General features: G+C 35.6%; 1 protein-coding gene across 2 annotated transcripts in view; it reads left to right on the forward strand.

Moving 5' to 3' along the window:
- The window catches only part of GULP1 (GULP, engulfment adaptor PTB domain containing 1), a 69,450-nt gene that overhangs the window by 23,589 nt on the left and 21,881 nt on the right, over positions 1-23,980 (forward strand). For both annotated transcript variants that reach the window (XM_009695130.1, XM_009695131.1), the window contains exons 2-6: positions 2,085-2,156; positions 12,092-12,190; positions 14,891-15,028; positions 17,266-17,382; positions 17,764-17,856. In XM_009695130.1, the coding sequence (XP_009693432.1) occupies positions 2,085-2,156; positions 12,092-12,190; positions 14,891-15,028; positions 17,266-17,382; positions 17,764-17,856 (519 nt within the window). The remainder of the gene's footprint in view (positions 1-2,084; positions 2,157-12,091; positions 12,191-14,890; positions 15,029-17,265; positions 17,383-17,763; positions 17,857-23,980) is intronic.

Below are 23,980 nucleotides of genomic sequence, written 5' to 3' on the forward strand. Positions count from 1 at the left end.
AAGTACGCTCAGCCGTCTTCCACCTCGCTGTGGGCAGCAGTAACCTGTGTTCTCTGTTGGTTGGGCCTTGTCCACACTTGCAGCTGTTACTTCCTGTGTTTATGCAGGATTCCTGTATATAATGTACCTTGGCCTGCTCACAAACTTTACAGCAATTATACTTCCACCTCTTGTTTTGTGCCAAGTGTGTGTGTATAAGTATGCTTGTGTACGGGTACCTAGTGTTGTCAGCATTCCTCTTAGATTCTCTTCTGACCTTATGTGCGTGCTTTCTTCTCCATTTAAGCTTGTGGTTAGCTTTTTTTATTTTACTCACATACATTTGCTCACATATATTCACTCATCTTTCCCTTTCTGTCACATGTAGTATCCATAATGTCCAAGAATCATTCTTCCTCCTCTTTATGCGTTTTCTGCAACTGTCACTTTTCCAGGGAAGAACAGACTCTCTATTTAAAGTCGTTGGAAGTGTTGCATGAAAGACACCAAATCAATAATAGAGGTTTCTGCTTTGTTATTACAAAACCTTGGTCTCCTTGCTGGAGGATTGTAATAGTAGAGAATATTGACAGGAGATGTGTGTGGTGTTTTGATTTACACACTGTTGTATTCAAGATGGCACATCATATTTCAGAGTCAGTGGCAAATCTCTAATGAGACTTCATTATTGGTAGACCTGCAAAGTTTCTTATCAGTAGTACAGCTTCAGCACATTGACTGCAGTAAACATGTTTTGAAGTTTTAATAAAATTTAAAACTTCAGAGTTACTATGTTGAAAGCATCTGCAGCTTGGCAAATTTAAGTTCCTTTTGAAACTGCTAAGATTTAAAAATTATACATGCCTCTGTGTGTTATGTTACACAGAAAATGGTGGACTTTAGAGAAAAAAGGGGGGTTGTTTTTTCTTTCTGGCATTATTTTGGCATATACAGGTACATGGTGTGATTTAAATCAACTGTACCTCAAAGTGAAAATCAAGCAGTTCAAAATTAATTAAATTATTACACAGACGCAGTTTGGGCAGGATTATCGTACCTTTTAAAATAGTATAGTAGAAGGCAAGCAAAACTGTACAGAAGAACGTAAAGGCGTTTCTGTGTACAAATAAAGAAATGGTAAGGTCCCCTTGAAGTATCATGCTGTATATATTAACAGTTGTATGTTTGGTTTCATTAAAACCATACTTGGTAAAAATATGATCTGTAGTAGAAGTTCTTTGAATATGAGCCTTGTTTTTATGTAAGTTGGAGCCTAGTTCCTTTAAATCTGTGAAATTACTGTACAAGCAGTTAAATAGTCCTGATCTTGCTCTCAGAGCTGCTTTTTTGCATTTTTTCATTATTTTCTGAAAGATATATTACGAAAATGACAATTTCCCAGTAGAAAAAGGTATTTAACTTCTAATTTATGGACTTGTATAGGATCGAGAGAAATAAAGTGGTTTTTTAAAAGCCGCTTTTGATAACTCTTATATTTGTCTAATTAGAATTTAGTTCTTGTTATTCTCTTGATTACAAATAGCTGTATGAAGATTTGTTATTTATCAACTATTGAAACTACTGTCTTTCCAAAATGTTATTTGGAAATAATGGGAAAATAAGATCAGATGATTTAATTAGGCCTTTCAATGCATAAAGTCTTATAAAGAGCAGCTGAGGGAGCTGGGATTGTTTACTCTGGAGAAGAGGAGGCTGAGGGGAGACCTTATTGCCCTCTACAACTACCTGAAAGGAGGTTGTAGTGAGGTGAGGGTTGGTCTCTTCTCCCCAGTAACTAGCGATAGGACAAGAGGAAATGGTCTCAAGTTGCGCCAGGGGAGGTTCAGGTTGGATATTAGGAAGAATTTCTTCACTGTAAGAATCGTTAAGCATTGAAACAGGCTCCCCAGGGAGGTGGTGGAGTCACCATCCCTGGAGGTGTTCAAAAAACATTTAGATGTGGCACTTCAAGACATGGGTTAGTGGGTTTAGCGGGCATGATGGCATTTGGTATACGGTTGGACTTCATGAACTTTGAGGTCTCTTCCAACCATAATGATTCTATAATTCTGTAACTTATTTCTCACAAATTGCAATCTTTCCAGTTTCTTGGCAGTACAGAAGTGGAGCAGCCCAAAGGCACAGAAGTTGTAAGAGATGCTGTTAGAAAATTAAAGGTAAGAAAGAATTTTAAATGAAATGTAAATGGCATCTATTCTTAACCTGTTTTCACAGATAAGATACATTGTAAGTGTTTATAGGTAAATTCATTGGTTCTAGAAGCAGTTGCTTTTACTAACCTCTTCACTGGTGTGTAGACCCTTCCCTACTATGTCCATATTATCAGATGTTCTGCTGTACAAATATTTAGTTGTCTTCTAGATTATGCAATTATTTGTAGTACAGAGTTTATGTCCCTTAATGTGTAATGCTTGTTCGTCAGAAACTTTAGGGCTTCGTTAATACAAACTTAGGTAGCAACAATTTTTTTTAGCTGCCATCCTCACTTTGACTGTTGAATGCCTCTAATTATGGCACTCCAGACCCATTGCCAGAGAATTTAAGAAGATGAACTCTTCATTGCCCAAAAAACTAGTGACCTCAGTAATGCTTACCCTGCACTTCTCTGAGCTGTGCGTTGCTTCTTAAGAGCCCCAGTTAGGTGAGTTGCCCCTTGTTGCAAAAGATAGAATACCCACCCACTTAAGGTGCCAGAGAACCAGAGTAAGAATGTCAAACCATGCTGTAAGCAGGCTGTGATAGCTCTGTGGCTACTGGCCATCCCTGACTGCTCTTCATCTAAAGTTAAAGTGTCAGATCCACATAAACTGACTGTTAGATTGGAGGCGAAGCTTTGTGACACTGGCAGGAGTGTCGTTCACCCTCCAGCTGGATGATTGGCAATATATATGGAAATAGAGCTGTAGTGAGAGAATAGGGTTGACAAACCAAGCCTATTTATGACAAGAGGCCTTACTGCCTTGTCCTCCAGGTCTTCGTGTTTGGTTGGAAAAAGTCTGTGAGTGCAAATACCATCTATGTGCTGGTGCACATAGGTGGCTGAGAAAATCAGACGTTTACAATTTCTTCTTGGTTATATGTCCTTGGGCTGTGAGAGACTCTGTAGACAATTAGAAAGTATCCTAGTGAAATGACTTGTTGAGGGTTGCTAACTGATAACAGGGCTTTGACTTGACTGTTTTGAGTGACAGCTGATATGCTTAAAGCTCTTCAAATGCTACGAGTGTGGTAAGGAGTGGTGATTTGATTTGTCTCCTAACTCACATTGCTGTGGAATTGCACTGTTTCATGCTTAGGTGCTTAGAGCTGTAGGAGCATTAGTTTGTTTAGATGTAAAAATTGTTCTGCCTACTATTGTACTTTCCAAAACTCTTTGTAGGTTTTTCATTATTCATTTAAACAGAAGTTCCTCAGAAATGGACAGAAAATTTTGGGAATCAATACTGAAAAATTTCATTCTGTGTTATTACTGTAATAAAAAAGGAAGAAAGAAGGCATGAAACACTATTCATGTAGCTCAGCTTTTAACACTGAAGTTTCCTTTGAAAAAGCCATCCTTACAAGATTGATGAGTAATTGTGTTCAGGTATTGAAACAGAAGTTCTTTGCCATTATTTTCGCCCTACCAGAATAGTACAGCTGCCTTTAAAGATCTGCTTAGTCAATTTTTAGAATGCTTTATGCCAAAAAGATTTACTCTGCTGCAGTTTGTCAGAGACATTATTGCCTAGTTGTTTTCAAGTGTTTTAGGCTAATGTAAGTATGGCTCTTTTTTAACCATTACAGCGTGCTATCAGTGGAAGAAAAAAATGTATGTTTTTTTTGTGCACCTTGTACAGTTTACAGCTAATACTGGAGTGAAGGCTGCTGTGTTAAATGTTTTGTGTTTGTAAAATTCCGTTGCCCTGAGCAAAGTTGATTCTGTGCAGAAATCTGTCAACATAATATCCTGCCATGGAGAAATTTTGATTCTATTTTAATGGTGTTTTATCACACTTCGCCAACGTAAAGCAGCTGCTAAGTGTCTCTGTCTCATTGATGGAACTCCAGGCTGACCTGAGCTCTCAGTGATCCCTGAAGGCTTTTGGTGCGTTGGATTGCACAATTTGGTACCTTGAAATAGTGTACTCTGAAAGGAGGTCCAAAAAGGATTTCAAATAACTGTTCTCTGAAGTGTAGGAAGAGCCAGAACTGTTTTCTTTTGCTGGGAAAAAAACTTTTGTCAGCCTAGCACTAAAATTTAAAAATAGAAATGTTTTGTATATACTTGTGATGACACTGGAGTATGTAGATATCTGTTCTGACTTTTTTATGTGTGTTCCCTAAATAAACCGCCTTGGAGACAGGTGTCTGAATCATTATACTGTTTTCTTCAAGCTTGAAAGTTTGGAGCTTCGATGTCACGTATTACATGGGATCTTAAATAATCACAAGTTTATTAGAAAACTCACAAAGTAATTAAAGACAACTTTTGGAAAGACTTGAAAAATCTTGGAACAGAATTCAGAGAGCAATAGAGAAGTTTTATGTTTGATGTTTGAAACAATCCTCAATTAATTGAATACTCTTCTCAACATGGACTTATGTTGCGCATCTGAATTCTTTGAAGTGAAGCCTAGAGGTATTGGATTGTATTATTAACCACACATCTCTAGCTTGTTCTTAGAAAATATTAATTAAACATTTTAAACCGGTGAAAACAACTTGAAAACTAATGTCTTATGTTGAAAGAAAAGACACATTGTATCTTTTACAAGTTAGTAGAGTTTTTAAAGATGTGTAGCTTGTGATGCTATGTTTATATTTTTTTATTATATGGATTTGGTTTTAATCACAGTGGTGTTAATCATAATTTCTTTTTAATGAAAACTAATAGCTAGCAGAAAAACAGCTGACTCTTAATATTTGGAGCTATTTTTACAACTGACATGCATCATACTAATTACCTGTTGGAGTCATGTGCTTACGGTGATACATAGACCATGAAATACTGTCACTGTAAAGTATTTTTCTTAAGCCATCATGTCATCCAACTGTGTCAGAGTAGACATTTGATATATAACTCTTTGCTTCTTTAAATCAAAAACTCTTAACTCATAGAGCGCAAAGACTCTTTGTTTGCCATGCAAACATCGGTTTGTGCAGAACTGTAGCACACCCTTCCCTGCACTTAGTGTTACCAGCAGGTGGAGCTGATGTCCTACAGTAAAATACAGTAACTTGGAGGAAATTTTTCTTGATGCTTCATTGTACTTGTTTTATCCCAAATACTACTACTGCATTTTCTAAACACTTGATGATTTTGCTGGGTCAGTTGCAATTTGAATATACAGGTTTTTTCAAGCATCTATATTTAATTTTGCCAGAGGGCTGTCCAGTAGTTTTGTGTAGTTGGGATTTTCCCCCATGTTTTCAAATGTCTTGGAGCTGTACTGCAGGAAAAGGAAGAAAGTTGGACACTAATGTTTTTAAAGTGTGTTTTTGTTTCTAAGATCAGGTGAACTGTTCTCATAATTTAATACAGACATTTTTTTTCTTTCCAGTTTTCTAGTCAAACTAATTTCTAGAATGAAATAAAAAGTAAAGAAAATGGTACCAAGGTGTTGTGTCAGAACATGCCTACTTTATTCAAATGTGTAAACGTTGTCAAGTCACACTTTATTTTATAAAGTGAAATGGTTACTTTTCTTGATTAATGAAGGATATAACTTCTAAGTCAGACAGTAGGAATGAGCTTGGTCCTTCTCAAAAAATGCTTGAAGGTCACCAGAGGTGAGAACGAGTGGAAAGATCAGCAAAACAGATGGAAAGGGCAGCATAACCAGAGCACTAGTAAGAAAAAGGAGTGGAGGGGTCTTAGGGAGAAACCAGAAGTAAACACCTGAGTTTTGGGCTGCTCCTTTTACAGTCTTCAAAGGGATGTTTTTGTGAGGACCAAACTTAAGGCTGTTCTCCTACCCAACTTCCAACTCAGTCTCCTTTTCTCCTCCTCTTTTCTTCTGTAAGTGGAGATTACCAGAGATAATGTTAATAAAATTTATCACTTTGAAGCCACTTGAAATATTCATCAACTCCTTGACCTTAAGGATACAGTAAGCGAAAAGTGCTCTTTCACACGCCTCCACACATGCTGCGATGCTGTCCTGCCGCTGCCCTTAGTGGAGCATCAGTAGATACTGTTCTGAGCTCCCTTTTGTGTTAAAGCTGGGTTTCATTTGTTGTTGAAAGGACAGAGGAGGGCGGAGTACAGAAAATCTTTTAATACTGGAATAAAGAAGTTTCCAGTCAAGCCTTACAGCCATGACTTTTCTCTTTGAAGTACTGGAGAAACCAAGATGTGTGGTTCTGGACCAGCCAGGGACAGCCTGAAGACCAAAGCAGATCAAATGAGAAGAGTTGAAGAAGAGAGAGAACAGAATACCTGTCTACCCTCTCTCTCAAAAAAACCCAAACCAACCAAACAAATAAAAAACCAGAAAAACAACAAAAAAAACCCATAAAACCAAACACAAAAAACCCAACCAAAAAAACCAACAAACCCTCAAAAGCCCACAACACCGAAGAAAGTAACAACTGAGAAAACCAAAAAAACCCAACGCCCTACCTCAAAAAAAAAAAAAAAACAAAACCAAAAAAAAAAACAAAACAAAAAAACCCCAAGAAAACCCAAAAAACAAACAAACAAACAAAAACCTTCAGGGAGTGAGAGATGGAAAAAAGTCTGTACTGCGTTGTCTTCTACACTGTGGTTAATAGATCAATGTCTTCCTTTTAGTCCAGCCTGTCTTTGGAAAATAAAATACAACATATTCCATAGAAATGGATTTCTGAGACAGCTTTTTCCCTACCCAGCTGATGATCGAGGGATTTAAGTTTGCGTATCTGTGGTCTTTTCATCTTTTTCCTCTTCTTGACAGCTATTTTTCGGAGGTCGTAATTTCGTTGTACCCACATAAAACATGCATGAGAGTTTGGACCATAATATGACCTAAAAGATGATACGTAGTTACGGCGAAAGAAATAGAGCCCTTTCTTTTTTTGTTTTTAGGAATCTTTCCTTACAACAAATGTTGTTACGAAAAAAGAGGAAAAGCATCTTCTCAAAGTCAGGTATAAAGCTGTGTCTCAGCTTAGACAACTACGTTGCTCTCAAACAGACATCTTTTGAGGTGTCCACTTGAAGTGCAATGTCTGATGTCCTAAAAAAAAAGTGTGCATAACATGCAGGAGATGAACCTCTATTCCCAGGGCTGAAGATTAACACCCAAATCACAGAAACATCTTCCTTTGATGTTTCAAGTTTTTTAAGAAACTCTTGAATTGTGCAGTGAGGTGTAAATATTTAATAAAAGCACACGGTTTTGATTTGCATAGCTTAAATTGATTTTGATAGAATTTGTTTTCACCATTATTTCTTTAACTAAAGCTCCTGGCTGTTTTTAAAACGTGATTTATTTTTTTTTCCCTTATGTTATTTTTACTGATTAATTCTCTGATTGTGGTTTGCTAAGACGATGCTTAAGCATTTCAAATGTAATTTTAATAAGAGTCTCAAACTATGCAATTTTCCCTGCTACTGTAATAAAAGACAAGATAAATGAAAATTTTTTCTTTTTTATTTTTAAAGCTACATTAAACCATAGAAAATAGATTTATTTGTGTCTGTTGCTTTCCCTAAAAGACTGAAGAAAAAGATGGTGTTAATTCCAAAGCAGTTAAATAAAAGCTAGCCTGTCCCACTGAGCTGCTCATACTATTATTGGGCCAAATCTGGGTGTCTTGCCTGAGAACAATATATGTATAAACTAACAGCTTAAGAATTTGGCCCATCGTATCTCTTCCCAAGCCATGGTGTGATTCATTATAATTTTATATCATTGTCCATTTTGATGCCAATGGGAGGCTACAGATTTTTACCCTCTTAAATAATCTCGTTACTGTGTGAGCTACAATTATTACTTTGTTTCAAATGTGCACTGAAGGAAGAAAATAATGTTTGTAAATCTGCCCTGTCCAGAAGCCCCTCTGGGTCATCTTAAGGTAGAAGGAATGAGTAGAACAAATAGAAGAAGAAAAAAGCAAATCGGCTGGTACCTGACTAAATGTTAGGATCTGGTGTTCTAAACCCTGCACAAGTTTGGGAGGTGGCTGAACTTGGCCTTCTGGAGAAGGTCAGGTGCGAAAGAAATTACTGATCAGTATCTGTATGTTATCTGTTACTAGACAGAACAGGGAGCGGGCAGTAAAAGCATTAAGAAAGTAACTGCACCAGATTTTCTGAATTTATCTATGTGTACTTTTCAGTCACTGCATCTCAAGCTCATTTGTCTCTGCATGTCTGCGTCGAAGAGATTCTTTTGTGTTTTTCTTTCACCGTTAGCTTGGGTTTGACTTGATGATATTTCTTACAAAGTGGGTTTCCAGCACTCTGCCAGGTTTTGCAAATATCCTGTGATCTTTCTCTATTTTGTCAACATCCTTCTGCATTGGAAAACCTCAGAACATAACACTTGAGTAGTTTTTCACAAGCGGCTGATGCAGTGCAGCTGTTGTTGTCTTCCTAAGGATCTTTTTTGAAAAATCCAAGGATTGCATTAATCTTCCCAACTGTAGTTTCATGAGAAGGTCCACAGTTAGCAGAAAGCCTACCATGACATCAAGAATTTCTTAATTCTGTCTTCACAGGGTAGTCTCCCAAGAAAGTTTGTTCCCATATGTGGGATTTACAAAGTTGGTGTAGCAACAGAGGTTGTTTGTATACAGGCAATCTGTGGTGTTCTGGTTGGTGAGGTATTCTCTGTCTTATTTGCCCCTCCATCAGCCTTCGTGATCTGCAAGCTTCCTCTGTAATGATTTTAGATTTCAGATCATTAGTTACTTTTCTCCCCATTTTTTTCCTTTTATTTTTTCTGCCTGCAGATTTTATCAGTAATTATTTTCCTCCTGGTCATTGTTCAATAATGTCATGCTTAAGAAATAAACCCTGCTGGAATACATTATCAACATATCTTCCCAATGACAATTTCCTGTTTATAACTGCATCTGGAGACTAATGTAACTAACTTAACTAATACTTTCTTTGTATTGCTTCATTTCCTAAATATAATGGCATGCAAAACTCAGTCAAATGCTTTGTCTATTTTGACAAGCTGCATTTTTTGCAAAATCCGTATTGATCATCATTAATTTCATCTCACTTGGATTCTCTAGCTCTTGAACTTGGTTTATGCCTTTTGAGAGTGGAGACGTGGTAGGGTCATTTTGTTTTTGTTTTTTTTAGTATTGGCACATAATTATTTTCTGGAACTTCCTCAGCATTGTAAGACTTCTTGACTACTTGGAGCAAGCTTTGACCAGCTGTTCTAAAACTCATGCACGTTACTAAGATCTATAGTTTTCATGTTGTAACTGTTGTTTGGGACTCTGAGATTGTGACAGTTGGAAAACTAAGCATTTCATCATCATTCTCAACATACGCTATGGCTTTAAGTCAGTAAAATCAAATATTATTTATGCCTCCTTTCCATTATTGCACAAAAATACTTATGCGTATCTTGCTTATAGAAGGACATTTCCAAAAAGCCAGGGTTCGTTCAAGTTGAAGGCTGTTCCAAATGGAGGTGTGCCCCAGGATTGGCTATTGCATAGGTATGTTTCTGTGCACTCTAAAGTACATTGGAAATTGAGATGCCCAAACTGTCCAGGTGACCTGTGGGTTTGTGGTCATTCCGTTTAACGCGTAGCGAAGTGAGCAAAGCGCAGAGCTCTGTTGTACTGTGAAAAGAGACTACCTATATCCTCAAAGTTTTATCCAATAGAAGGACATAATCAAATTGCAAATCAGAAAGGAAAGCTGGTGGAGTGGGGGTATTGAGTAAATGTATGAAAGTGATCTGAAAAACAATTTAAATTTTGTATTCATCTTGGAAAAAAAATCTGAGCTAATAAAACATTGATTGGCGTATCATTTTCCTGTTTTCTAAAGCAGAGACTTAAGAAAGAAACAGGTTAAATAGGTAGTATAAAATTTAAGTCAGATTTTGGGGTTTTTTTAAGTAGTGATTTTTATTAAAGAAAAATTTTTTTTTACCTGTAGTGAATTTGAATTGTCCTAGAAAGTCAAGAAATGTTGTTGGGCAAAATGCCTGTAAAACCAGTGATTAGACTTTTTATTTTATTTTCTATAAAATGGTTGGTTTTTATTAAAAAGATGTGTATGAGATGACCCACCATAAATAAAATAAAGGGATGGGGATAGTCATTAAACTGTATTAAAAAGTATACTCTAAATATGTGAGGAATAGGCTTGAAAATAAATAGGAAGGCAGGAAAAGGATGTGTATATTGCAAGGGCTATATACATGATACTGAAGAGAGGCAGAACTAGATGTTAGATTTGCTTGACTTTTGCCTAGTTGGTTGTCGCTAGTTAAGTCATCATTTACAAACCTTCCTAAAATATATGGCCAATGACTGTAACAATCCTAGCTGTTGAAATGTGAAATGGGTATTTAGATTTAAGAGTTTGTTTTGAGAATGGCATTGGGTAGTTTATATGGGGGTTTGGGGGTTTTTTTGGGTTTTGGTTGTGTTTTTTTTTTAATTAACTTGTGAAGCATGTGATACTTACCAGCTAATGTGATACTTTAATCAGTAATAAGCTGGCTATGTCATGCTACTGTATGAACTTACTAGGATTAATTATAAATTAAATGTTTAGTTACTAAAATTTTCAGTAAGTGCGCTTTCAGAGTGAGGAATAAAATTGGGAGGAAGGGAAAAGCAGATTAATTATGTAGTTTTAGGGTGGTTCTTAAAACTAGTTAATAATTTCCCATGAACAAAGATTCACAAGATTTTCCAAGTACTAGTTGGCATAGGAATAGGGACAGAGCAAAATCCCAAACCCTCAACTATCACTTGAATAATTAATTGAAATTGGGGCTTTAGGTGTTTGTGGGGGAGGTATCAGTTGGGTACAGCCAGGTACTTCACAATCACAAGGCAATTCAGGCTTCTGTCTTCCAGGTCTAACCCTTCTTAAGATAGGTTAGCACCCTTGTTGACATCCTAGACTATTTATGCCATTGAAATTCATTGCCCTCACTGAATTTTTATGTAGTTTATTTGTACTGATGGTGAATTATGCACTCAATTATTCCTGAGCGGGAACAAGTTTTGAGGACGATATGTTCAAACATAGAGCTGCGAAGCAGGGACTCCAGCTCCTCTGGCCTTCAGTCAATCATTGTCTTTATTTATGCATTTGAAAGTACCATTCCAGGCTGTCAGAGACTGGAGAGAGGAAAAGGGTAACAAAGCGAAATATAGAGCAATTCTGTGTCTTTGATAAGAAAGTTACCCAAATTCACTCCTTAACTGCCATGCCATAGCAAATTTTAGATACTCTGCTTATTTTATATGCAGTGTTCATGAGAGAAAGGTCAGATCTAGCAGCTAGGAAAGCTGATAAAAAGGATGGAAAATTTATTGATTAGGACACATTGCCCCACTCAGTCACTTAAAATGTTGTCCAAGCATCATCTAGTGAACTGTTAGCAAATAAATCCTGAGAATATGATAGAAGAGATCAAGTATTTCTTAGGTGTTGACAACTGGAGTGCTTTCAAACTGAAGCTGTTTAAAAGAACTGATTTCCTTAGAGGAACATGCGGGAAGTACCCCCTGTGCGTCTGCACAGAAGTGAGTGTAGAAATAGTGGGACGTGGAAAACATGACGATGTTCGCTGCTCAATGACCAAGCAGTTGACAAACTGTCTGAAAGTGTTCATGTTTCTACTGTTCTCCTAGAAAACTCTTGCGAAAGTTTAAATTAAGTGCACAAACAGCAGATAAAAGTCTCAAGAGAACCAGCTAAGTAATTTTAACATATTTTTTCTTGAATTATAAGAATTCTATAGCATGCAGTAAGAAATGCTCTTCTGTGCCCAACTGTGACTTTGGGAATGGTTGGTGTTGTTTATAAGAGCTTTTTGAAGACAGAAGGAAGCAACCTCAGGTGAAAGGATTTGAGAGGAAATAAAAAAAACTTACCAGTAATGCGATGGCTCTTGTATTTTTCATCTTATAGTTTGCAAGACATATCAAGAAATCCGAAGGCCAGAAGACACCCAAAGTTGAGTTACAGATCTCAATCTATGGTGTGAAAATTCTAGATCCAAAAACAAAGGTAAGAGACTTGTATGATTATGGTGCTAAGCTAGTAATCAAATATTGGTTTAACTGTTTTCAATGTTTTTATCATTTTATATTTTAAAAAAGTATTATGATGAAAGCCATTCTGGTGATGGAAAATTCTTCTAAAATACCATTTTTTGTTACAATCCATCAGTGACATCTTCCCAGGAAGGTAGATGATACTCCAAAATACAGACTGTAGCTAATGAGGGATTTAATTTTTTGAATCCTTTCACACTAGAACTTTTAAACTCTGAGGAATATGAAAGCACTGTGGTAATTAAATGTTAACACTGCATATGGTAAACACCTTTCCAAATGGTCCCCACTGTGTGGGTGCCCACATGTAGGTGTTTGCAGGTGAATGAGGAGACAGTTTGTCTGCAGTGACTTATTCTTCATGCTGCCGCTTTGGAACTGTACCTCTCTTTCCTTAACCTGTTCATTTTTTTCCTCCTTTTCTTGTTTAAAAAAAAGTTTTTATTGTATCTCCCCTCCCTAGAATGCTTGTGTTTCTCAGTTGTGTTACCTATTTCTCTGTCATGTGGCAGACCATAAGCACTACTGTAGGCTTTTCATCTGGCACAGCATGACCATTCCTGCCTTGTCAGCAGTTAAGTCCATTGAGTCATCCCGTGGATGGGTGTTCTGTTCCTTTGTTTTCTCTGGTATTTTGCAAGGGGTTACATGGTAAGCCAAACATCCTCCTCACAGACTTCAAAGAGGAATAATGAGATAAACATAATCAAGCTAAAAAGTCTTTATTCAATAGTCAGCAATTCTTAACATCTGAGTGCTCTTAAATCTTTTATACATATATTGAATGTTGGATTTGAATGAACTGTTTGTTACCACTTCTTAATTCTGGACTAATTGCTACCATTCAGACAGTGATACTGCCTTTTGAGAAAAGGTAGCTTTAGTTCAAGGCTATACCTCCTTGCAGCCTACTTTCACTTCAGAGTCTTGGTACAACCACAATTCAACAGTTCATAAACAGAGGTGGCAGGACATAGCCATGTCAACTTTAATTGCAGCTTGTGCATCTTTCTTACATCATAGGGCAGAAAGGGGTACTAAACCCCATATCCTGGCAAAAACTGTTTTAAAATAACAGTTTTAAATGCCGAAAATATGTTAGTCTTCCTGCAGAGATTAACAGAAAGCTGTGGGACAGAAGTTCCTGGGAGAATAGGAACGTTCTAATCTCTTAGCAATGTTGTTATTACATCTCAAATGGTAATCGACTGTGAGTAGTCTTTTTATCTCCCCCACTGCGTTTCTTAGTTACATGTAAATGTAAATTTGAATCAAGTTTTCTTTCTTTTTGCACAATTTGTAGATGCTTTAGGAAATGACTTAAATTCCATGTTATCATCGCTGATTACGATATTTTTTTCTGTGTGTTTTTGAAACAAATCAGTATTGTTACAGAGGAATATTGGTTTATATTCATGTGATGACTATTAATTGTGGTAGGAACAGGAGGCCTGTGTATGTATAAGAACTTGATTCTGTACTTGGCTCTCAAAAAAGGAGGATTACAGAAAAGTGATTCTGTCCGTAGATGATACAAAATAGTTATATGGATCTATAAACCTAAAAGAACCAGAACAAGCATGTGGTGTTATATGTAACTGTTAAAGGGCTACAACAGAAAGAGATGAAACGTGAGAAAGATTTGGCAACACGGGATAAGTAGGATACACAGAAGAATAGCTGTAAGACTGAGAAAAGGAACCCAGTTGGGACAAGGGGAAAAGATTGCCGATATGGTACATTTTTTTGATAAGTGGTTGTGTGCAGAGAGATCATGCCCTTGTTTATGAGCTTAGAGCAATCTGGGAACCCCAGTGCTGCACAGAAACTTCCTTGGTTTTTTAACAGATAATAGTTCACATCTAAACTGCATATTTTCCTTTAAAGCAAATACTACTTTCCCATGTAATAAGCCAAACAAAATAAAATACCAAGAAGAGACTTGTTGAAGAACAACAACAAAAAAAATAGTTTATTTCAGTCTTGTCAAACTCTTTCAGCTGAAGAGCATTACCACTGCAACTTTTTAAATAACTGGAACATGCTTTTTAATAGCAAGTGGAATATAGTATTGAAAGTGTGCAAATAGTAATGTTTAAAAGCTCTTTATGTAGCACCTTAAGTAAGCAATTATTTAGATGTCTAATTTATTTCTCTGTGCCCCTGTATTTGGATAACAAAGTAATTTTTTTTTTTTCCAATATTTAAGAGACAAAGGTAAGGACTTATTAAAGTAAAACCATTTTAACGAACCCTGGGAGCTGATGAAATCTGAAGATGGTGTGCACCTGGAAAATGGACAGAGTATTTTACATAACCAGTCCCTAAATAAATTGCACAGTGAGGCATTAAAACCAATTTTCTAGAACAGAAATTACTGTACAAATAAACACTTCCAGATAAATGCTATCCAAATAAAAACTTCCTGCTTACATTCAGTAAAAATGAGAACATTTGTTAGGAGATGAGTTTGCTAACTTCTGTTATACTTTAAGTCCATTTTTGGGCGCTCTCATGTAGCATGAGAGACATTCGAAAATGTTACTGCAACTTGCCTGCTCTTATGTACATTAGGAAATCCAGAGATTTACTTTGTGCATCTTTATCCTAAGTATAGTAATTTCTTGAAAATAGTCTTTCTTTTTATTTGCAGGAAGTCCAGCACAACTGTCAACTCCATAGGATATCATTTTGTGCTGATGATAAAACAGACAAAAGAATATTTACTTTCATATGCAAAGACTCAGAATCAAATAAGCATCTGTGCTATGTATTTGACAGTGAAAAGTGTGTAAGTATGCAAGACACTTTAAAAGAATTTAGGTGACTGTTAACGGACTTTGTTCTGCTTTGAAATAAAACAGTAATGGTTGATAAAGGCAGAGAGCCTGCCTTTTAATTGGGGTTACTTTGATGGAATCTTTCATGCCAATATAGTGTCTTGTAACCTAGATGAATTAATGTAAAGTAGAGCCTTTTTCTTCATTGATCCAAGGTGCTTTTGTGGGACAATTCTTCTTACTACCCAGTTTGATATCCTAGGCCAAGCATCTGCAATACTCTCGGAGAACAGACTGCATCCCACCAAGGCTGAAATGTTTGCACAGCTGTTTTGCAGAGATTGCTGCAACCCTGTGGCTGAGATACCCTCACAGGCTCTTCTGCTGACGTGTCTGCCTCAGATTTTTTTTTTTTTCTTACAGTAAGGTTCCCCCTTCTCTGCCTGCTCCCCTTTGCCACGTCTTTCCAGTTTGTTAGTGCCTTGATGCGCTACCAGAGAATTGCACCAACCACTGACATTCTGTCGTGTCTGAGATAGAACAGGGCAACTGTTCAAAAATGTGCAATAGCAGAAAAAAAACCCCAAAACATTTAGGACAGGAAATGAAGAAAATGGTGTCTAGCTGAAACAGAGTCATGTGTTTACCCTGGCAGAAAGTAATTAACAAATAAAAATACTGGAATCAACACCAAAAATGGATGTTTACGGGTTTTTTTAATGATCTGGAGCCTCTCTTTTTGTTTTATTCTGAAGTAGCTGAGAGCTCATACAAAGAAAATACTAAGGAAACTATATTTTGGGGGGAAAAAAATGCATATTCATGTCTGTCTATATGCAATTATGTAGCATTCTGTGTTACTTCACAGTGTTTCTGATTATTTGTTGTTTACTTGCATTACTCCTGTGTTTTCAGTAGATATTGTTCAGAATTGCTATAAACATCTGTTCATTTCTCTTCAAATTTCTGTCCTGCGCCTCTTTTTCACACATTTGCATGATTTTAAATTGCCCTTGTAGTCTCTGCAAGTGCACTAGTGCCATTTTTTTTCCAGACTAATGCACCGTTTCTTCTCCTCTCTAACCTTATGTTTCACTTACTGCACTTTTTTCCCTCTCTTTCACTGTTTGTTCATCAGTACTCTCAGATTTCAAAGGATCTCACCTCAGTTGGTACTTTTCATTTCAGCCAGCCTTCGTCCTTTCAAGAAGATAGGACTGCATACTCCCGGTGTCCCTTACACTTTTCTTTTACTAACATAAACAGTTATTCTCTAAAGCAGTCCTACTTCAGCTTTTTTGGTGTAATTTGGTTAAAATAATTTCTTCTGTGTTTGTTTTTTGGTTTGTTTGGGTTTTTTTTTTCCTATATAAAGATGGTTGTATGGTTTTTTTCCACTGTACAAAGATAGAGAGGATAATTCCCCACTCCTGTAGAACTCAGGTCTTCACAGACCTCTACTGAATGACTTTACTGTTACACTGATGTTTAGGTAAAAGGCTGGGAGCATCATGTTCTCTACCATTTTTATGCATCCAGCCCTTCGTGTTCTTAGAGGTAGTGAAGGAAAAATATTCACAGCATTGAGCAGAATGCTCTGCTTTCATGAGAAACAACCAATTTCAGGTTTTCATTTCAATAAAGAAGAGAAAATTGTTTAGCTTTAGCCAGATTAATGTTTTTTTCCCATTTTTTTTTTGTTCCCCTGCCAAATTGTTTAAGAAAATAAAAAAAGTTATCATTTACTGTGTTTACTTTCTTTACTAAAGTTCAAAGGCAAATGGTGTATCCATATATTCACCTTTTATTGGTGCCTCTTGTAAGTCCGCATTTTTTTCTGAAACTTTGGTGTGCTCAATCAATTTCTTGTATGCTTATTTCTACCCCTGTTGTTTTTAAAGTACATTTTCTGCACTGACTGTTTATACACATCATAACATATGATGCAAATCAGCATAGAACTACTGAATTATTATGTTTTGCACATATAAATGCAAATTCTGTTTGGTTGGACTTTGTAATCTTTGTAAATCCAAAGTATTTTTAAGTTGCTTTCATGGTATTTTCTGTCAAGGTTTTTTCCTGAAGAGTGTTTGCCATGCTCCTTTGTGGTGTTGACTTCATGATGGATGAAGCAAACCCTTTGAACATGATACATGCTGTAAAGTATTTTGTGATCATCTGAAGTGAAAGTAATTATATAAAGTATTATTAATATACTAATTTCAATCTTCTGTTTTATGTAAAGGCAGAAGAGATAACTTTAACAATTGGTCAAGCGTTTGACTTAGCTTACAGGAAATTTCTGGAATCCGGTGGAAAAGACGTTGAAACAAGGAAACAAATTGCAGGTTTACAGAAAAGAGTAAGTTCTGAACTATATTTTTTAAAGACATAAAAGGACATGCTACTGTATTTGTGTTATCTGCTTTTTATGACAGCATAATTTCCAGCCTTATTCTTAACTTACTAAGAATTGCAGCAGATACTAAAAACAGAAAACTGAAAAAAGACCTGATAACTGTGAAACAGTATTTTATCTTTTACCATCTGGCAAGGTCGTTGAAGAGAAAAGCAAGGTTGAAATATGGAAGACACAGAAATTTAATTTTTTTTTCTAATCAGATAACTAGTTAAACATTGCTTCTAAATCACCAGATCTCAGATAAAACTTACTGTCAGTGGACGCTGTTGTTGAAATGAATGAATATCCTAATAGCTCTTGCAATAACCACTTGCTTTGTAGATTCAAGAATTAGAAACTGAAAACACAGAATTGAAAAATAAAGTCCAAGATTTGGAAAACCAGTTAAGAATAACACAAGTACATGCATCTCCAGTAAGTACATGAATACATCAGAAGTTACTCTGAATTTATCATCGTTGTGTTATGACAATTATTAGCACCTATGCTGTTTCTAGTGATTGTGATTAACATGCAGTGATCATGTAACATATCGTCTAACAGTAGGATTGTGATAAGCCAACAAAAGTGCAAATTGCAGTCTCTCAAGTTGTGGTTCTTTAATCCCCTTGTCATACCTATTTGTTGCTGCCTAAAGACAGTAAATGCTTATTCTAGTAGATATCTAAGCATGCCAGCTAAGGATGAAGAACTCTGTTCTGCACTTAAAGCATCTGATTCACGAATGCTACTTGAGATTTTTCTAGGAAGTTTCTGTCACAAACATATTGTCACTTACAACTGGCATTTTCTAAATGACTTTTAAAAAATTTTGTCTGTCTTTCAAAGGAGTCATTAGGTCTCAGGAACTAACATTGGGTCGGCAGGTAAAAAGGAGCAAGTGCGGGTTCCTGATCATTGGAAATTTCTAATGCTTTCTGCAATTCCTACAGATGATCACAATAAAAGTATTTTTAAATGACTGACTGACAGTTACTTACATCTAGGCAGGACCTCTAAAAATACAGGTTGTATTGCAGACTGATCCTAGTGACTCCCCTCTTGGTGTATTCTATCTATACAGCATTAGGTAACTGAAAATAAATAAAATTTCTTAATGTATATGTAGTAAAACCTTAGAAAAAGATGGGCTGCTTTTAAGCTGTGCATTTTGAACCTCCTTGTTCCTGCCCTGGATATGCGCCATTTCACTTTAAGTGGATGTGTAGAAATTTGGGGAATGTAAAAGTATGTTTATAACGGTGATGACAATTTTTCAGTAGCGTCTATACAGTCCCTTGATATTGATTAGATGGTTGTTCCCATGAAGAACTGTTGTTACATTTTACTAAAATCTATTTAGAGGAGAGAACACCATAAATTACAAATACTGTGTAACTGCCACAGTGAAAATTTTATATTGTGGATGTCATCTCACTTATGAAGCATTCAGTGATAGGTAATCAACTTTAATGCTAGATTTAAAATCAATTTAGTCAATTCTTTAACCTTTTATTTTCCTCAATTGGGATGGCAGCTAGTTTGTTTTTATTTATTAATATAATGACTAATTGAATTCAATTAAACAGGCTTTTAAGTCTCTTGTGATAGATGCATTTCTCTTTCATTTATATTAATGAAGAACTTGGTAATTGTATTTAGCAAAAAACTTAAAGATGATTATTAACAATGACCAAAAAATACTCTGTAGTTTGTGATTTATTTTGTCTTTTAAGACAATGGTGTCTCATTCCTTATTAAAGAATTAAGATCTAAATTTGGAAATTTGCCAACCATTTGTAAAAATCTCTCCCTAGATGGTGTTTTATTGGTAATTATTATTGGTACAATGAATATGCATATTGCTTAAATAGCACTGTCGCTACACCAAAATTATAGATAATTATTCATATTAAAATATTAATTCGTTTTAATAAATCACTAGCAGCTATTCGTTTCACATATAATTTTATTGTTTTATTTACTCCTTAATCTTTATAAAGAAACCCACAAACATTTCCTGTCACAAATTTCTGAGTTTCCTCATTATTAGAATTGCAGTAAGAGCCATCTAACAGCCTATTTAGTGTCTAAATCAATTCTGCCACAAAATAGATTTATATAAAAGAATAAATATTGGAACAGGTTGCCCAGAGAGGTTGCAGCTGTCTGTAGTTTTGGAGATACTCAAAACATCCCTGGACATCGTCCTCAGCAGCTTTTGCTAATTGCATCCTGCTTCAAGAAGGAGTTTGGATTAAGCTGCTTTCCTCAGATATGATGCTTTGATCAGTTGTGCAGCCAAAAATAAAAAAAAACAACCAAGCAAAACCAAACACATTTTTAGAAAAGTGTCTTTCTCAAATCTAGGAATATAGCTATATCCACCAAACACTATCAACTTTTGTGCCTTACCAGGAGACATTATTCAAGTAAGTCTGTTTTAAACTAGATTGGGTACATTGTAACTCAGAGCTCTTCATTGTGCTAGCATGAGAGTAAGTACATATAAATGCACAATTAGGTTGAAAATAAATGAAGGAATGGAATAGTGAGGTTATGAAGTGACTTCAGTGTGGGGAAAAGGAAGCATAAATAATTTTAAAGTAGTTTGAGTGCAGTGGATGTGATTTGATGATACCTGTCTTTTCTTTTAGTATGTGAGCAACAAATATGTATGAAAGAAGGAAATTACAAACAATTCCTAAGACGATTGCCGGTTATAGTTTGCAATTAATTTTATACAGTTTGCAATTAATTTTATACACTTATAATTCAAATCAGCTATCATTTCAAGCATGACTTTGCAAAGTCTCAACTCCTATTAGAAAAAAGCTGCAGTGGCGCAAAGAATATTTTCCTCTTTTTCCATATAATTTCTGTTATTAAAAAGATCACTTTAGATTTTGAAAAAAAATTAGAGATTTTTTCCTGAATTTTTAAACTTAAAACTTTTAAGTACCATATTGTTAAAAATATCTGTACTACTGCTGCTCTATGTCTTCAAAATTAGAAAAGAAAAATAGCAGTTTCATCTTGTGATCATTTTGTCAGAGTAAAGTTTTCAAATCTGCTGATGGTATTTTGTTAAGTGCTGAAATAAAATAGCTTACATAATTGAAGCAGAATATCCAGCATGGGGGATACTACCTCATCTGAGTCACTTCCTAAGCACTTTTGGTTAGAGGGGGGAAAACTTGCTTCCCTGCCGATATTCTTTGTGCTACGTGCTAGGAATATAACATAATAATTCTTGTGATTTAAAACAGATTTATTAAACTATAAATTTTAGGTTTCCTTACAGCTTTCATATCCGTGCTATTGAATTATAAAGAGATGACAGTGCCGTACGAGAGCTTTCTGAAGCTTTTTTAGGCATAATAAGTTATTTGGTTTATTTATATTTAGTTAAATTGATACAACTATAAATCCTTATGTATCAGTCCAGTTTGATGTTGTTCTGTGTGCTGAGGTCTAGAGAGGGATCATTTAATGTTCGATTGAAACTTTAAGCCCTGATACTTCATACCTAATATGGTAGAAGTACATGCGCCATTAACTGACATCACAGTAATTTGTAAAGAAATGTTCAGTTTCCAGAGCCAACTACCAATGGTTATAAAGATATTTCTGTTTATGCTTAAATAGTATCTTGGATTTTCATATCTTATGCTTTCCTTTTTGTATGTGGTTCGCATGCTGTTTGTACTTTCTCAACATTTGTCAGATGTGCTGACATGGCTTTCCTGTCTTGTAGGTTGTTGACTGTGCTCTTCCTTTAGCAATTATTGCATGGTCACAGAAATGCTTGGTAATCAGCAATTGATTTAACACTTCAGAAGTCAACACTAGTGACTTGATTAAACAAATATGTACTTAAAGAAGCAGAAGATGTTGCAAGGGTCTGTGATGACAGTTCAGAGAACATGACAAATACAAACATTGAAATCACATTGTGTGCTACATCCTCTTGTCCTTTAATCCCCATCCCTGTGGAAGGGAGATCACAAGCCACGTGGTCTAAGCAGGTATCATTTCAGGCTGACAATGGGTGTGTATTTTCCTTCACCATGAGAGAAGACTTAGGGGTTTTAGTATTTATTGCAGCTGTAGTGTGAAACAGGGCTGTTACAGACACCAAGTGATGTCACTGTCATGCTTTATTTGTTAAAATACTGATCTATGACAGAATGCCTTTCCCACTTGTCAGTAACTGAGAAACCACGGTATCATTTGTATGCAGTGCCAGTCTATCATTTCTTTACTCCTGCTTCTTCCTTCTAAAGTTGATTGATTTTTGTGTCTTTAATTATTCTACACACATTAGTCTTCCTATTAATTTTTAATGAAATGAAGTACGTAGAAAATACCTTCAGAAATTTGAAGTTCAATTCTTTTTGTATTACTTCACTGATGCTTGACATTGTTGTTTAAAAAAAACAAAAAAAACCAAAAAAACACAAAAACAAAACCAAAAACACCCAATAAACCATTTCTGCTTTTTCTGACAGTGAAGCTAAAGCTCAGGTCTTCTGATTCCCACAACATTTTCCCATGAACAGGACCAGATTGCATCTCCTGTTCTCACCTCATTATCAAAAAGACAATAGAATCTGAGAGCATCTTTAAACTGTCGATGGATAACTTAATATGTATTTAATTTTAAATGTTCGGCTCATTGCACAATTTTTAAAAAAAAAATCTAGGCTCAGCATGCTACAGTTCTAAGTAGATACTTCCAGACTGTCATTTAAAATAAACTTTTCTAACTTCCTATTGTCATTTAAAATAGGCTTGCTAACTAAATATGAAGACATACATAAAGCTATTTGCTGGTATTCATACTCAGGATCAAATATAGTACTATCAAGACTTAAAATTCAGATCCTCTTTTACTTCCAAAGTGTTCTAAAAATATTTTGTCTAGTTTATCAAAGTTGGTACTTTACATATGTGATGCTCAAGAATAAATTATACTGGTCAGGCTGGACTGCAATATGTGACTTTACTAACAGGTTTACTTCTGTAAAAGGAGTCAGTGGTGTTCATGTATTGAACTCTTGGGTAATAATGTAGAACACTTCATTTGCAAAACATAGTGCTAAAATGTCTCAATTTGCTCATCTCTGACATCAAAATGTCTACAAAGAATATTGCACATCAGTGGTCTAAGAAGGAAACGTAAGCAGTGAATTGTAAGCTGAAGCTTCATTTTAAGCACAAAATTAAAAATATTTCGGATGACTGATAGTCTCACATGAGAGAATATTTTTCCAGCTGAAACATCTGTTATTAATTAATTAAATTCTTCTTTAGGCAAAAATAATGAATTGGAGTATTAGAGTGTTTACTGTGAGCCATAAATTGCTCTATTTAAAAAAAATCCACTAGCATATGAAAGTTGAAAATAATAAAAAAAATTAGGACTGACTTTTCTCTCTGCAGTTCATAAGTAATGCAAGTTACAGGCTTGTTTGGGAAATACGAAGGGAAATCTAATCTAAACTGCTTTCCTTATTCTTCTTGCATGTATTGCAGATTTTTTGCAGGCCATGTAAGGGTTTATTTGAGGACTTATTTTAAAATACTGGCGGACTGAAATGGTTGCAAACTATATGCATGAATAATGCAATTACGTACCCTTTACATTTTTTCAATGTGTAAGCAGATGCAAAGCATTGGCAGCAGTAGGCTTCTGCTTTTGAGGGATGCATTTGCTGTCAAAAGTACCTTGTTGCTTGGTGCTTCAGTGTCACTGAAAATATTTCTGTGGCTATTCTAAATCTAGCCTTATGGCCAAATCAACATCAATCTAATTTAGGTGCTTTTTCTATCAGTTCATAAACTATATGGGAAAGATAAAATTTCTTTCTGAACTTATAAAAGAAGCCATTAAAAGCAATGAGATCATAGTTGGAAACAAAACAAAGTAGGTTGTATAATCAAATACTTTCGCATAAAATGTATTATGAAAGTTGAACATGGAATTATAAATTTTCTGCACACTTTCTCTCTTGGGGTGTTGTAACTAGTTAGGTTTAAGTTTGTTCAGCACATTCAGTAAATAATAAAGTGCTTAGTGATCATTTTTTCTACTTTTGGGTTATGTTTTTAAGTACACTAGTCTTGCTAAAACTTTAAAAATTTAGTCCCTAAAATGTCTCTATTTGCCAATACAGAAGTGTTATGCAATAGAAACTGTCACTTTTTTTCATTTCCTGTCAAGGACATGCTATCCCAAACTAGGAGTTTGCTTGGAGTAGTTTGCCTTAGTAGCTGCGCTTACATGTGCCATGGGAAATATTGGCATGGGATGTTTCTTTTGTCTCTCACTCCCTTGCACGTACAGCTAAAGTTTCCGTTACTCTTATATCTGTCCTGTTTACTTTTCATCTGTTTTAGTGGCTTGGCAATACATTAGTCACTGGTCTTTTTTGCATTTGGGCTTGATTATATGAGGACAATCCGATTTTCATTTTGTTGTTTGCTTATGATGACACTGCTCGAGTTTGTATCACAATAGGACTCTGGATGCTGCTGCTGTGTATAAATCCAGCCT

The sequence above is a fragment of the Cariama cristata genome, unplaced genomic scaffold (genome assembly GCF_000690535.1).
Source record: "Cariama cristata isolate BGI_N322 unplaced genomic scaffold, ASM69053v1 scaffold11722, whole genome shotgun sequence".
In the NCBI taxonomy this organism is placed as follows: domain Eukaryota; kingdom Metazoa; phylum Chordata; class Aves; order Cariamiformes; family Cariamidae; genus Cariama; species Cariama cristata.